General features: G+C 47.6%; 1 protein-coding gene across 9 annotated transcripts in view; it reads left to right on the plus strand.

Annotated features, from left to right (window-relative positions):
• Nucleotides 1-13368, plus strand: part of PDE8B (phosphodiesterase 8B) — a 278883-nt gene that overhangs the window by 226746 nt on the left and 38769 nt on the right. For all 9 annotated transcript variants that reach the window (XM_075543049.1, XM_075543055.1, XM_075543051.1 and 6 more), the window contains one exon: nt 10739-10781. In XM_075543049.1, the coding sequence (XP_075399164.1) occupies nt 10739-10781 (43 nt within the window). The remainder of the gene's footprint in view (nt 1-10738; nt 10782-13368) is intronic.

Raw genomic sequence — 13368 nt, forward strand, 5'->3', positions numbered from 1 at the left:
GGGTAAAAACCTAATCTATACAGACAAATACTAATACTGCACAAGCGGGAAAAGATCCCCAACAATAATAAAGGCAGACAAGAAATTTCTGTCACGGAACCAGGAAGAGATACTTGCCCCCAGAACAAACTCAGGTCATGTCTATCGGGTGGTCAACTAGCCAAGTGCCTTGTCACTATTGTTTTGACAGCTGGGCACCATCTAGTTTCTTCACCACACTTTGCTATAGCACCCCTATCTTCAGACCTTTCTTTAACACTGCTTCAAGCGCCACTGTGAATACAGGCGTGCTCAGTAGCTGGCTTGAAATGGCGGGAATGCTTCTATCTTGGGATCCTGGTCTGGAGTGTGCCCGGTATATTTTCTTAACAAAGTGTGTTGTTTACCTATTAGAACCAGTTGTTGACTACCTAAAAGTCTAAAGAAAGGTGCTTGTCTGTTTCTTGAGGTTCTACAAGGTGAACTGAGGAGCCTATGACTATTGAGGTACTAAGTCCAAACCTCAGTGAGATCACTCCTTTGGGAAATTGATGCTCTCTTAAGGCATTCAAGTGAGCATAATTTGGAGAGTTATTTGCATACCCCGGGAAAGACAAGCCCAGAAAAGGCCCAAGGTAATCCTACCCTTTCTCCTTGGTGATGTCTTGGTTAATGTGAGTCTGATAAAGGGATTCCCCAGCCCAGAACCTTCTGTAAAGGCTGCAAAAGGGCCCTTTACCCAGTGGTTTTGCTTCCATTTATTTCAAAAATAGGTCGGAGAAGTTGGCTAAGCTACAGCTAAGCTACCACGGCGTGCAACAATAGAAAGAAGGTGTCTGGAGAGAACAGGGCGAGGTGTGGGGAAACGAGCCAATCCTGGGAAGGGGAAACACATGAGCTCTAGAACTAGTACCTACCGCTACGCCAACGCCCCATTTGCAACAAAATCACAACCGATTGAGAGATGCAGAAAGGGTCCTCTAGTCAACGGAACAAGGTAAACCAGAGAAGTCATCCTGCAAGGAGATTAGACACAGGACCTACTAGACAGAAGCCTTCCAACGGTGGTTGCCAGCGCTGCTGCGCGTGTGTAGTGAGGCATTGTGGTTGCTGTGTGGGCCCTGACCCGCAGCCGCAGCCTCCTCTGGGGACCTGTTAGACCTGCCCGCTCTCTGGTCTCACCCAGACCTTCTGAAGGCTCTAAGCCCTCCAGGTGAGACTGCGGTTCTTGCTTCAGCTTGAGAGTCACTGGCATAGTTCCATATTGTTGCACTGCAGATGGTTGAAAGAGTTACAAACGGAATTTGAATGGTTTGTGGCCCTATGGTTCACTCAATCCGACTTTTCTAAGCAGAGTCTTTGTAATGCCCATCAACTCTTTTCCTGCAGGCTCTGGGTCAGAGAAGGGGGAGTCAATGGTTCCGGTAATTATTTCTTTTGTGAGAACTAATGCCGAACGAGTCCCGAGAAGTTAGAGATGGAGAAAGTTCCCAAAGTCCACCACTTGCAAGATGATAGTCAGCTCCGTTGTCCCCAGCTCCTCCCTGGAGTGACCTCCCTCACACCTCTGGGTGCTGCGGATCTCAGCAGTGCCCCACAAAACCCACCAAAGTTTGCGGGAATAGCGCACATGGTGGGGGCTGCTGCTCAGGACAAAATCCGTGGGGTGCACAGGAGTAGGCCAGATGCTGCCACTAGAGACGGGCTCCACTCCTGGCTCTTGTTCCTAATGAGCTCACCTCCTGCTTCTCAGTGGGCTCGTTTATACGCAGCGTTGTCAGGGACGCCCAAGCACAATTACTAACAGGTGAATCCTATCAGTATCTCTCCCAACCTTCGCACCAGACCCTTGCAGGAAAAGGTCATTTAGTGAGAGTTACCTGGGCAATCAAATTTCGCCCAAACAAAATAATCTATTCTGCACCCCTGGACTGTACCTTATTTAGGCACAGATGTCCTGGGCCCCTGTCATGATGTTTCCAGTAGGCATTGCTACCTACCAGTCTTAATCCACCAGGCTTTTTATCTAAGCCACTCCAGAAGCAAGTGTCTTTTCCTCCCAGCAGTAACATATAATTCCTTACATCCACTGTAAGTCACAGTAACCGGGATCACCATCAAACTGTGGTCTGATTCACACCCTCTACGAAGGTCAGAACTTAATCTCATCCTATTCCTGCTTGAGAGCAGATAGTGCCCACAAAATGGGACTATAGCCATGGGTGTATGAAATCCCGAATTCCCACACAAAAGGGATTATGGCTGGAAGGGCAATATTCAGCATAACTTGGGTGGTAGGATGAGTAGATTCAGTTGTGAGTTATTATTATCAGAGCTAATAATTATTGTATAAATGTGGGGCTGGAATGTGGCTATTGGTCAGTTTGGCCACACTTCTGGGTGAAAAATGAGCCATCTCAGGCAGCAGAAGGGGCCTCTCACTACCATCAATAAAAAAGGCAGGAATGGAGTACATACTTTAGACCAGGGGTCCTCAAACTTTTTAAACAGGGGGCCAGTTCACTGTCCTTCAGACCATTGGAGGGCAGGACTATAATTAAAAAAAACTATGAACTAATTCCTATGCACACTGCATATATCTTATTTTGAAGTAAAAAAACAAACGGGGCAAAAACACCCGGTGGGCCGGATAAATGTCTTTGGCGGGCCGCCTGTGGCCCGTGGGCCATAATTTGAGGATGCCTGCTTTAGACCCCGAGATCCCTGCTGGCGGAACCTACTAGTTCAAGGACACAGAGAGCTTTGATACTGGAGATACAGCAGCGTGGCAGCAGCAAGGCCAAGAGCAAGATAAAGTAGAGGGCTTCTTTAGCCCCTGAAGCAGTTCGCAGAGCGTCATTTGGGCAGGAGGACCACATGCTGAGTGGGAGCCTCCAGGAACTTAATCAGAGCTGTTACATTTGCTGAGTCGGGAGGAGAGGTGAGCACCTCTAGGCTGAAGCTTATGGTGGAGTGGAATGACCTTTGGGCATTGGCCAGCAATACGAAAAGAGCTTCACAACATTGTACAAGCAGGACAAAAGTCAAGCCAAGGGACCGAGAGCGAGAGAGAGGCCTGCCTATGGACACGACTGTCCTAACCAAAGAACTTCACCTTGAATATTTCTGATCCTAAATTGTAAACTGTTACCTTTCTACTAAATCCCATGATTGTGAGCGTTGACTGTGAGTTTTGTGTGGCCACTGCAATGAATTTGCAAACTAAACTGAGAAATCAAGAATGCTGTGGGGATGACCATTAGTATCAGAATTGGTAAGGAAGGTTGGAGAATGGAGGCAGGTCTGACCTCAGCCTCACATGAATAGGCTTTGAATTGATGAAATTGGGTCACTTTCCACCTGGTGAAGTCAGGGGAGGTCATACGATGCTCCTGTGCACTTTTAAAAACACAGATATCTGACCTTCAATGCAAGAACACTCTCTTCTATTAAACTAGCCTTCCATGATGCTTACCTTCCCAACACAATAGCTAAAGACAAAGCAAATGTAGTGAAGAAAGCTGATGGTGCCCAACTATCAAAAGATATAACGTATGGGGTCTTAAAGGCTTGAAGATAAACAAGTGGCCATCTAGCTCAGAAGCAACAAAGCCCACATGGAAGAAGCACACCAGCCTGTGTGATCATGAGGTGTCGATGGGATCAGGAATCAGGCATCAAAGAACAAAATAAATCATATTATGAATGAGGGGGAGTGAAGAGTGGAGACCCAAAGTCCATATGTAGGCAACTGGACATCCCCTTACAGAAGGGTAGAGGGGAGGAGACAAGGCAGTCAGGGTGCAGCATAGCACCGATGAAACATACAACTTTCCTCTAGTTCTTTAATGCTTCCTCATCCCACTATCATAATCCCAATTCTTACAAATTCAGCTAGACCAGAGCATGTATACTAGTACAGATAAGAACTGTAAACACAGGAAATTCAGGACATATAAACTCCTCAGGACTAATAATGAGAGTAGTGCTACCAGGAAGGTAAGGGGAAGGTGGGGGAGAAAGGGGAAACCGATTACAAGGATCTACATATAACCCCCTTCCTGGGGGATGGACAATAGAGAGTGGGTGAAGGGAGACATTGGACAGTGTAAGACACGACAAAACAATAATGATTTATAAATTATCAAGGGTTTGTGAAGGGGTGGTGGGAAGGGAGGGGGGAAATGAGGAGCTGATGGTCCCAAGGGCTCAAGCAGAAAGAAAATGTTTTGAGACTGATGATGGCAACAAATGTACAAATGAGCTTGACACAAAAGATGAATGTATGAATTGTGATAAGAGTCATACAAGCCCACAATAAAATTATTTTTAAAAGAAAAAAATAGATATCTGAGATAACGAGGTAAAAATAATTGTAACTGAGCTGAAGAATGAGAATGTTTCTTTGTAAAGGTCTGAAAATGCATGCTGAGTGCCAGGCCAGCGGAGGTAGAGATACTTGGGCCAAGGGCTGTTGGAACATGCTGTCAGGCATCGCGCAGAATGATGCTTAAACATTTCCAAGGAAACAGCTAAACGCAGAGAAGGGTAAACAGATATCTGCTCTAAAGCATTTGACCCAAAAAAGTGGAATTGCAAGGATTTTTTCTTTTTATTCTAGTACTATCTCAAAAATTCATAATGTATTATTCACATTTATAGTAAACCAGTCAGTGTTAGTTTGATAAAAATAACATGTTCAATGATTTTACCAAATCGGGATAAAAGGGGAGAGAATGCTACTATACTGAGCCCATTAATCAATTGACTGAGGTGAAAAGATCTGAAACTAGACATCAGCATTAGCATCCATGCCGCTTCTCTTCTGTGTCTTGATGTGTCGGTGTGTTGCGAACCTACGATCACAATTCATGGAAGAAGATGACACCTGCTTGTCCATGGCCTTGTTGTTAACTGCAGACAAGTTGGTCTGACTCATGGTGATCCTACTATACACATCAGAACAACTTTGCCTAGTCCTGTACCATGTTGTGATCCTGGGTCTACTCTAACTCATTCTTGTGGCAAGGGTGCATTGTGAGTGCCTTTGAGCCTCGGGGAATCGTCTGCTAGCCCTTTATTGGACAGTATTCTCCTGTGATCTCCAGGGTTCTTTTTTATTAAATAGCTTTCAGAAGTAGATCACCAAGTCCGTCTTCCCAGTCTGTTTCAGTTCATCTGTGTTCATCTGGAAGCTTCACTGCTCCAAAGGTCTCCGCTGATACCTGAAAAAGGGCGGCAACCCTCCTGCACCAGGGAACGTGCGAGAGTCCATGTCAAGGCCAACCAGTCCAGGGCTCTAGGGATTCTGTCAAGGTGGTCATTGGACCGGAATATTGCAGGAGGTTGTGTGTCCCTGTGTGGTGGGGAGGTTGTATGTCCCTGTGTGGTGGGGAGGTTGTGTGTCCCTGTGTGGTGGAAGGTTGTGTGTCCCTGTGTGGTGGGAGGTTGTGTGTCCCTGTGTGGTGGGAGGTTGTCTGTCCCTGTGTGGTGGGAGGTTGTGTGTCCCTGTGTGGTGGGAGGTTGTGTGTCCCTGTGTGGTGGGAGGTTGGCTGTCCCTGTGTGGTGGGAGGTTGTGTGTCCCTGTGTGGTGGGGAGATTGTGTGTCCCTGTGTGGTGGGAGGTTGTCTGTTGCTGTGTGGTGGGAGGCTGTCTGTCGCTGTGTAGTGGGAGGTTGTCTGTCCCTCTGTAGTGGGGCTGCTCGTGTAGGAATTGTGAGGACTGCATCTCCAAGTGGTTTTCCAAAGAAAGGCAGATGACAAAGGTCTTTGATCTATTCATCATTTCTAAGGAAATGCTCATCAAAGTATTTTCAGTGAGTAAAGAAAGATCATCAAAGGTACACTCCCACCGTTCTTTTCTTTCCCTGTAAGTGATGAGAGTCTCGCACGGCTCCGGATAAAAGTTCTTCACCCAGCATTCAGAGAGCATTTCATCGCAGTACTCTTGTTACCATGAGCACTAAAGCACCTGTGGTTGGTTCTGGAAATGTTGATCAAGAATGTTCCATCGTAAACCTCCCCTCAACGTAACCAAATGGCTCACCGGTTCATAAGAGTTTGGGGAGGGGAACCACAAAAACAACCAACCAATATAAAACTGATCAGAATTCCAGAATCTCTAGATCAGAGGCAGCATTCATCTATATTGTCAAGAAATAGTTCAAATCCACTTCCACTTCCATTTCCCTACAAATCAGCACTCACTTTGATTTTGAAGCACTCTGGAGGGGCTTCTAACCCCCTCCCATGAACTTCTAATCCCATTTCCCATGAGCTCTTTGAAGCCCCCTCGTATCTAACCACTCTTACCACTCCATTGAGCCCTGGAGGCACTGTGGATTATGCAGTAGGCTGCTAACCACAAGGTCGCCAGTTCACGTCCACCAACCACTCTGTCTGGGGGGTTAGGGGGGTGCGGGGGAGATGAGGCTGTCTGCTCCCATAAAGATTTACAGTCTTGGAAGCCCTGTGTGTGGTTATTGTGATTGAAATTGACTGGCGGGCACTGGGTTTGGTACTGAAGAGGGTTCACGATTAGAGGTGAGGAGGAATCCATTGGTGGTGCAGGGTTCTCAGACAACCACCCGTTTCAGAAAGACGGATTCAGACGTGCGGGCTGCGGTTCTTCACCGTCACACTGGCTCTTCTGCTGTCCCAGATTTGGCCCCATCCATGCACGTGGGGACATTTTTTCAAGTCAATACTATATTTGCTTTAAAAAAACAAACACACACATTTTCGGGAAAATTTATTCGTCAGTAGTCTACCATGAAACGCTTGCAAGTCAACATCTTTAGGGGTGCCCAGGTCAGTCTTTTTAGGGTCCTCAAAGACCAATCCATGAGTAGCAGGTGTTTCCCTACATGTTCTCAGAAGAGAGCCCGGTTCATCTCAGACTCTGATGGACTCGTTTTATTTTTGTTGAGTTGCTTGTTTCGTTTTCACATGCCAGGCACTGTGTTGGCACGGAGTACACGGAGGGACCCAAAGCCTCGAAAGTTGACCAAGTGTACACAATGATGATCCTGGACTGTCAGTTTGCTGTACTGTGGTGGCTTGTTGTGGCGCTGAAAGCTATGCCCGCTAGGATTTTCAATGCCAGCAGGGTCACCCAGGGTCTGCCAGGTCCAGCAGGGCTTCCAGACTAAGAAGAGGCGGCCATTACTGCAAAACTCACCACTGACAGCTTGATGGGCAGCAGGAAGACGAGCCTCATAGGTCGAAAGAGCTCCCTCCTCAGTATAGTCGACTTCAGTGACCTGGACGGAGCAAATCCTTGGGGCCTTTCATTTGGTGATGGGGCATGACTCAAAATGAGGACAAACAGCTGCAAATAAAAATGAGACACATCCCCTAAATGAAAGCTGAAGTTTGACATTAGTCAAATAGATAGCAGATCATGAACTGTGACAAATGCAGTAAGGGAGCGACCCATCAGTGGCACATAACCGAAGGACCTGACCTCATGAGAGACTGGGATGCAGGAAGAAATATCTGGGAAGGCTTCCCTGAGGGAGCTCACATTTGAATCTGAACTTGGGTGCAGATGGGGAAAGGAGGAAGGGAGCATGGGGAGGTCATCTTCCTGGGCAGAGAAACGGCACGTGAGAAGGCCCTGAGGTGATAAAGAACCTGCAGAGACGCGCTCCCACTGCCACCGGATGTAGGGTTTCCAAGACTGTATATCTTTATGGGTGCAGAGAACCTCATCTTTGTCCCACGGAGCGGCTGTGGGGAGTAGCTCACTGCCTAATCACGGCGCCACCAGGGCTCTTTATGAGGAAATTGGAAGGGTGGAAAGGAGCCCCGTGTGACCCGCAGGCTGAGCCCAGGACAGAGGGACGAGGGTAGCAGTATGACGGGAGGGCCAGCGGTGGCCAGGCTGTGCTGCAGAGTCTCGGGCCAGTTAGCACGTGGGGTCCCTCCTGAGAGCAGAGGGGAGCAGGAGTTTTTAGCAGGATTAAGGGTACGGGTTTGCAAGGTTGCCCTGAGTGCACGGCACACTGACTTAAGCGTTGAGACTGCCCCAGGCCGAGGGCTTGGCTCATCAGGAGGGTAGTGTCAAATTCACATGACGGTCTGCGCCAGAGAAACAGGTGGTGCCAAAGGTATTACTAATATTTGATGATGGACAGGAGATGAGCAAGAGGGTTGGCTATGGATGCCCCTCCCCCCACCGCCCCGCTGGCTTTCATATACAAGAATGCCTTTTGAAATTTTTACCTTTTGTTGGGAATTTAGATGCTTTAAGAAGAGGCCATCCGCTTTGCTGTCAACGATTCTTGTCCATCTTGTTTCAGCCCAGCCATTGCCGTCCTGTTTCCTATCGCCGTTCCTTGTCTGTGGGGACTTGCTGCCCTTCTTATCTTGAGTGGGTGATTGGTGTGACAAGGTGGGGAGACTTGGCAGAGTGACGTAGCCTGAAGGGTGAAGAAGGGTCATAGTCTTGGAGGTGCTGCCTCTCTCTCTCTTTCCTCCAGAAGCCTGGTCTCTCTCATGATGTTGAGCTCTGTCTCGCATTCCCCCCCACCCCAGTCTATCTAGAACCTTCCAGTGTGGCCTTTTGCAGGGCAGTTGGTCATGGTAGCCAGACACCACCTCCTCCTTCTGGTCTCAGGGTTGTGGAGACTGATGCATGCACGGTCGGTTCGTCTGCTGGACTAATTGGCTCCTTATGTCTCTTTTCAGTACTCTTCATTCCCCTAGGCGGAGAGACCAGTGGTTGTACTTCAGATGGGTGCTCATAAGCTTTTAAGGCCCCAGTTGCTACTCATCAGGGGACAGGGCAGAAACTCGAACTACGTTGTGCCAATTAATGCTGGTGTCAATCCCCCAAGGTGTTTGGTTAAACTAAGAAGTTTTCCTAGCGTTGTCTATTGTAAGCTCCACCACAGTCAGGGATATATTTTCAACAAGGGTAGATACACAAATAGACAAATAGCCGCTGTCAAACCTTCATATGTGTGTGAGCAGACAGCCCTGCCTAACCATTTTCTATTGCTGGATTGTGCATTTAACAGTAATTGCCCCTGCTGCCTTTGACCCTGCACATATGCCGTGGCTTCCTCTGCCTCCCCTTCGGGCTGACTCGATGCCGCGCATCACTTCATCTCGTGACGACAAGGACCCAAAGCCCACCGGGGTGGGGGCGCAGGAACCCATAGTTCCATCAGCCGGCCTGAGGGAGCTAATGACAGGGGAGAAGGGTCATCTAAGGAGCCCTGGGCCTTGGTGGCTCTGGGCATGTGCATTGTGCTTCAGAGAGAAAGGCCAAGTATGGAAAGATGCCTGGCTTTGGGTGGAGGAAGCAGTTTGCAAGGCAGAGTTTAGTCTAGCATCCCAACTCCTACTGTGTTCAGACGCGTCGCAGCAAATGGTCTGTATCCTTTAAGGGAAAAAAACAACATCAATCCTTTGTGCCCAGGGGAAATAAAAGCGCCAGGATTGTGGAATGAGTGAGTCCCAGCCGTTAGTCAGAGTGCGAGCGAGCTACAGCACAGGTTGCTCGCGTCATGGAGTCAGCAGCTGTGAGGGGTGCACGGGCGGAAGAAGTCAGCGAGAACGCCTGTGTCCGCACTGCACTTAGCAAGGGCTTCGTTCAGCTGGAGGGCGTGCCTGTGTCTGACCTCTGTGGGCTCCTGGCCATCAGCGTTGTCGTGACTGGGCCACATGGACCGCCCTTCTTCGCTCTCTGTCTCGGTTTTCGAGGTAACTCGCCCCACCCCGTCTTGCTTGAGCGCCGGAAGTGGGCGCGTTGGCAGGGAAGCCGCCTGATTAAGAAGTGTGACTGAGCTCACTGCGCCTCCAGAACCGTGTCTTAGTCATGAACACGAGAAATGTCAAACGGACGGAAAGCATGTGCCGAGTGTTAATGACTTTAGCGCACCATTCAACAGACAGCTATTGAACCTTAGCACAAAACCATTGACGCGGGGAACGTTGACAATGAGAAAGCGCCGAGTGGTAACCCGCATCTCGGGTTCAGATGCGGTAATCGAGGGGTCACGGGAAGGGTAATCGTTAGGAAGAAACGCTTCACCGAGGGGCTCTGCAGGCTGTGCAGAAGGAGCCCTGCAGGGGTGGTGGGCAAGCCACTTGGCTGCGAGCGGAAAGGTGGGCAGTTGGAGCTGGCAGGAGGAGGGTGTGCAGTCTGCTGCCTGAGACCTGTGGCCTTGGGAACCTTGCGAGGCGTTCCACTGGCCCTGAAGGGGTGGTCTGAGTCGGAAGCGATCCAGCAACCGTAGGTTTATAGTCGATGGGCACTTGAAGAACTTCTTAGGAAGCTTTTTCTAAGCTTGGGCTTGAACAGGGGCTCATTTTGACATTGCAGGGAAAGGTCCTAGCATGTGTGAAATGTTAAGCTTTCCCTATCTATACAGGTTGTATGTTAGTCTTTTAAACGTAGATAACGCTTTTGTCTTTGTTTCTGCGGACTGTCGAAACGAGACTAGCTGACTCGGGTCGAGGGGGGCGGGGGGCAGGGCGGGGGATTAGATACCCAGCTTGGAAAGTTCATCCCGTGTGGGCCTTCCTGTCCTAGGGCTCAGGCCATTCCGGAAGTCCCTGACAGCCCTACAGTGGTGGTGGCAATATCACTGATTGTATATCTTCCAGTTCTCAATATCCGTGAAATTTCTTGCCTTCTTAAAGTCTTCAGACTGTTTTTTTTTAAAACTAAGTTGTTTGGCTAGAATCTAGCGAATACTGTATTTAAACTCTTGTCTCTCTTGTTTTACCAAACTTTGGAACCACTTCAGATTCACAAGATTCACCGTGACTCGGGAGACAATTCTCAGACAGGTGAGAAGACTTCTCTTTTATCCGTTCGTGGGTTGGCAGGGGTGGGGGGTGTGGTGTTCAAGTGTGTATACAGCTCTGAAGAGTCACTGGCTTCCACCAACCCAGAACCTGGACTGCTGAAATCAGTGGTGCCAGGGGAAGGCTGCAGGGTCCGGAGCAAAACAGAATCCCTTCAAAATGCCTTGCAGCTTCATTGACGGCAACCATTCCTTTGACATGCCTTCCTCAAGCTGGGTTTTCCCCTGGTTACTGACCCTGAAGAAGAGAGAAGCCCTCAAAAAGTCCAGGGGAGACAGGACGTTGTCCAGTCCTGTCCCATCTTCCTTCCTTTGCCATAACTAGGGGCTGTGCCTTCAGAGAGCAGCCCTGAGTCCACTGCAGCTCTGTGCTCACTCCCCTCACCCCCGGCTGCCACCATCTGACCTTTGTTTTCATCCCCTTCAAGGAGGGGAGGGGAGCTACTGGCCGGTACGTGGAACACGATCTGGGATTCTCTGACCATCAGAGGAGAAGAAATCAGTCTGTTACCAGACTTAAAATTCTTGTTTCTGCAAAAACTTCCTCTCTCATGTTCTCTCCCTGTGGGGGCTCCAGCCGCGACTGTATAAACCTAGACCTTTCTTCCTTCCTTGCTTCTAGGGTGGTCCGAATTTTGCCTAGGAGAAAAATGTTATTTAATCTCTTTCATCCTCAGTGTCTGCATTTGTAGAATGAATTAATAGCGCCCATCTTACTGTTATGAGGGTCAAAGGGGGAAAGATCTAGCTAGCAGTGCCTGACATCTAACTGTATCTTCCTTCCCTTTTTCTGAAAACTAGGAATGATGCGATGAGACATGACACACACATGCGCGCACACATGTACACATACATGCACACACGCACACATGCATCATTCTCACTCACTCTCCCTTCCTCCTCAGGTAGTTTAGACGATTTCTTTTTGTTTGTTTGTTTTGTTTTTTAAACGTTTTATTAGGGGCTCATACAACTCTGATCACAATCCATACATACATCAATTATGTAAAGCACATCTGTACATTCTTTGCCCTCATCATTTTCAAAGCATTTGCTCTCCACTTAAACCCTTGGCATCAGGTCCGCTTTTTTCCCCCTCCCTTCTTGCTCCCCCCTCCCTCATGAGCCCTTGATAATTTATAAATTATTATTTTGTCATATCTTGCCCTGTTCAACGTCCCCCTTGACCTCCTTTTTTGTTGTCTTCCCTCAGGGAGGAGGTCACATGTAGATCCTTGTAATCGGTTCCCTCTTTCCACCCACTCTCCCTCTACCCTCCCAGTTCTTTGTCAGTGGTTTAGATGATGTCTTATAACCCTAACAGTGAGGGTGCTATGTTAACTGTATAACTTATGAGTTATGCCAAAAAATTTGTTACATGCATTTTCATAACCTTTAGATTGCTCAGCATTACCTTGCACATAATAGACAATAAATGGTCACACACTGGTAATTTCCCACTGTCACATGCTGGAAAGTATTGATTCTACCATTTATTCAAGCTTCATCTTGGGGCTGCCTGTCTCTCCAAGTTTAAACTTTCTCCTCAGTCAAAGGGGAAGCACCTAGGCAGCTTTCAGAACTGCTGCCATGACGGAGTGAAGCAACTACATTTTAGGTTCCTAGTACACAGCCTGCGCTATTGCAGGTCCCTGGTAAATGGTAGCTCACTTACAGTATCAGTGATAGCTTACTTACTGACTGTCATTAGTAATAGCTTACCTCCAATATCCTTATGTCTTGGAGGACACTTGTTTCATAGCCTTTATCATATCTCCAGTTGAAGTTTAAATTCATTCCTCAAATGTTGGTTGAGAGAGTGAGTAATGAACTATTTTTTATTTACAGGGTCTTATGTAGGCTTCCTCGAAGAATACGTCTCTATACTTTTACTCTGTTGCTATAGAGAGCCTCCGCATTTTGGCCGGCATTAAGTAAGAAAGAATTAGGATCACCCGCCTTGGAGTAATGGCCCTTACGTGATCTGGAGCAGAAGTAGCCAACACGGGCCACAGTCTTAAGACACCCCCCACCCCTTTTACGCCCTAGTTTAACTTAATTTGGGAATTTCATTTTGGGAAATGTTTTGTGTTCCATAATCTTGAATTTAATCCTAAACCTTTAATAAATTACATTTATGTATCGTTTGATACACAAATGACAGGTATTTATATAATTATCATGTCCCTGAATAGGCTAGAAACAAATGTTTAATTTCTCAGGGTTTGAAATCCCTAGCAATATCCTAGCTTAATAGCCTAGCAATATCATCTGAAGTCCTGATAGCCATAGATGACTCTCCATGGAAATGCTAAAAAAAACAGTCAAGGTCAAAAACGTCATTAGTCAGAATCTGGAAGAAAATAACTAGGCAGAAGGATCGTAAATGTTAAGTTAGATCTTTTAGGATGAGGCTCTATGGCTACGGCATTCCAATTAATTTTATAAAAGTTCTCCATAACATCCTGCTGGATAAATAGAATTCATGTGTAGTCATCAATTGAGCCTTTCTTTACAGAATCGATGTTTTACTGGCCAAACTAAAATAAATGGTTAAGAGGTGATGTAGA

The sequence above is a fragment of the Tenrec ecaudatus genome, chromosome 2, assembly GCF_050624435.1.
Source record: "Tenrec ecaudatus isolate mTenEca1 chromosome 2, mTenEca1.hap1, whole genome shotgun sequence".
In the NCBI taxonomy this organism is placed as follows: domain Eukaryota; kingdom Metazoa; phylum Chordata; class Mammalia; order Afrosoricida; family Tenrecidae; genus Tenrec; species Tenrec ecaudatus.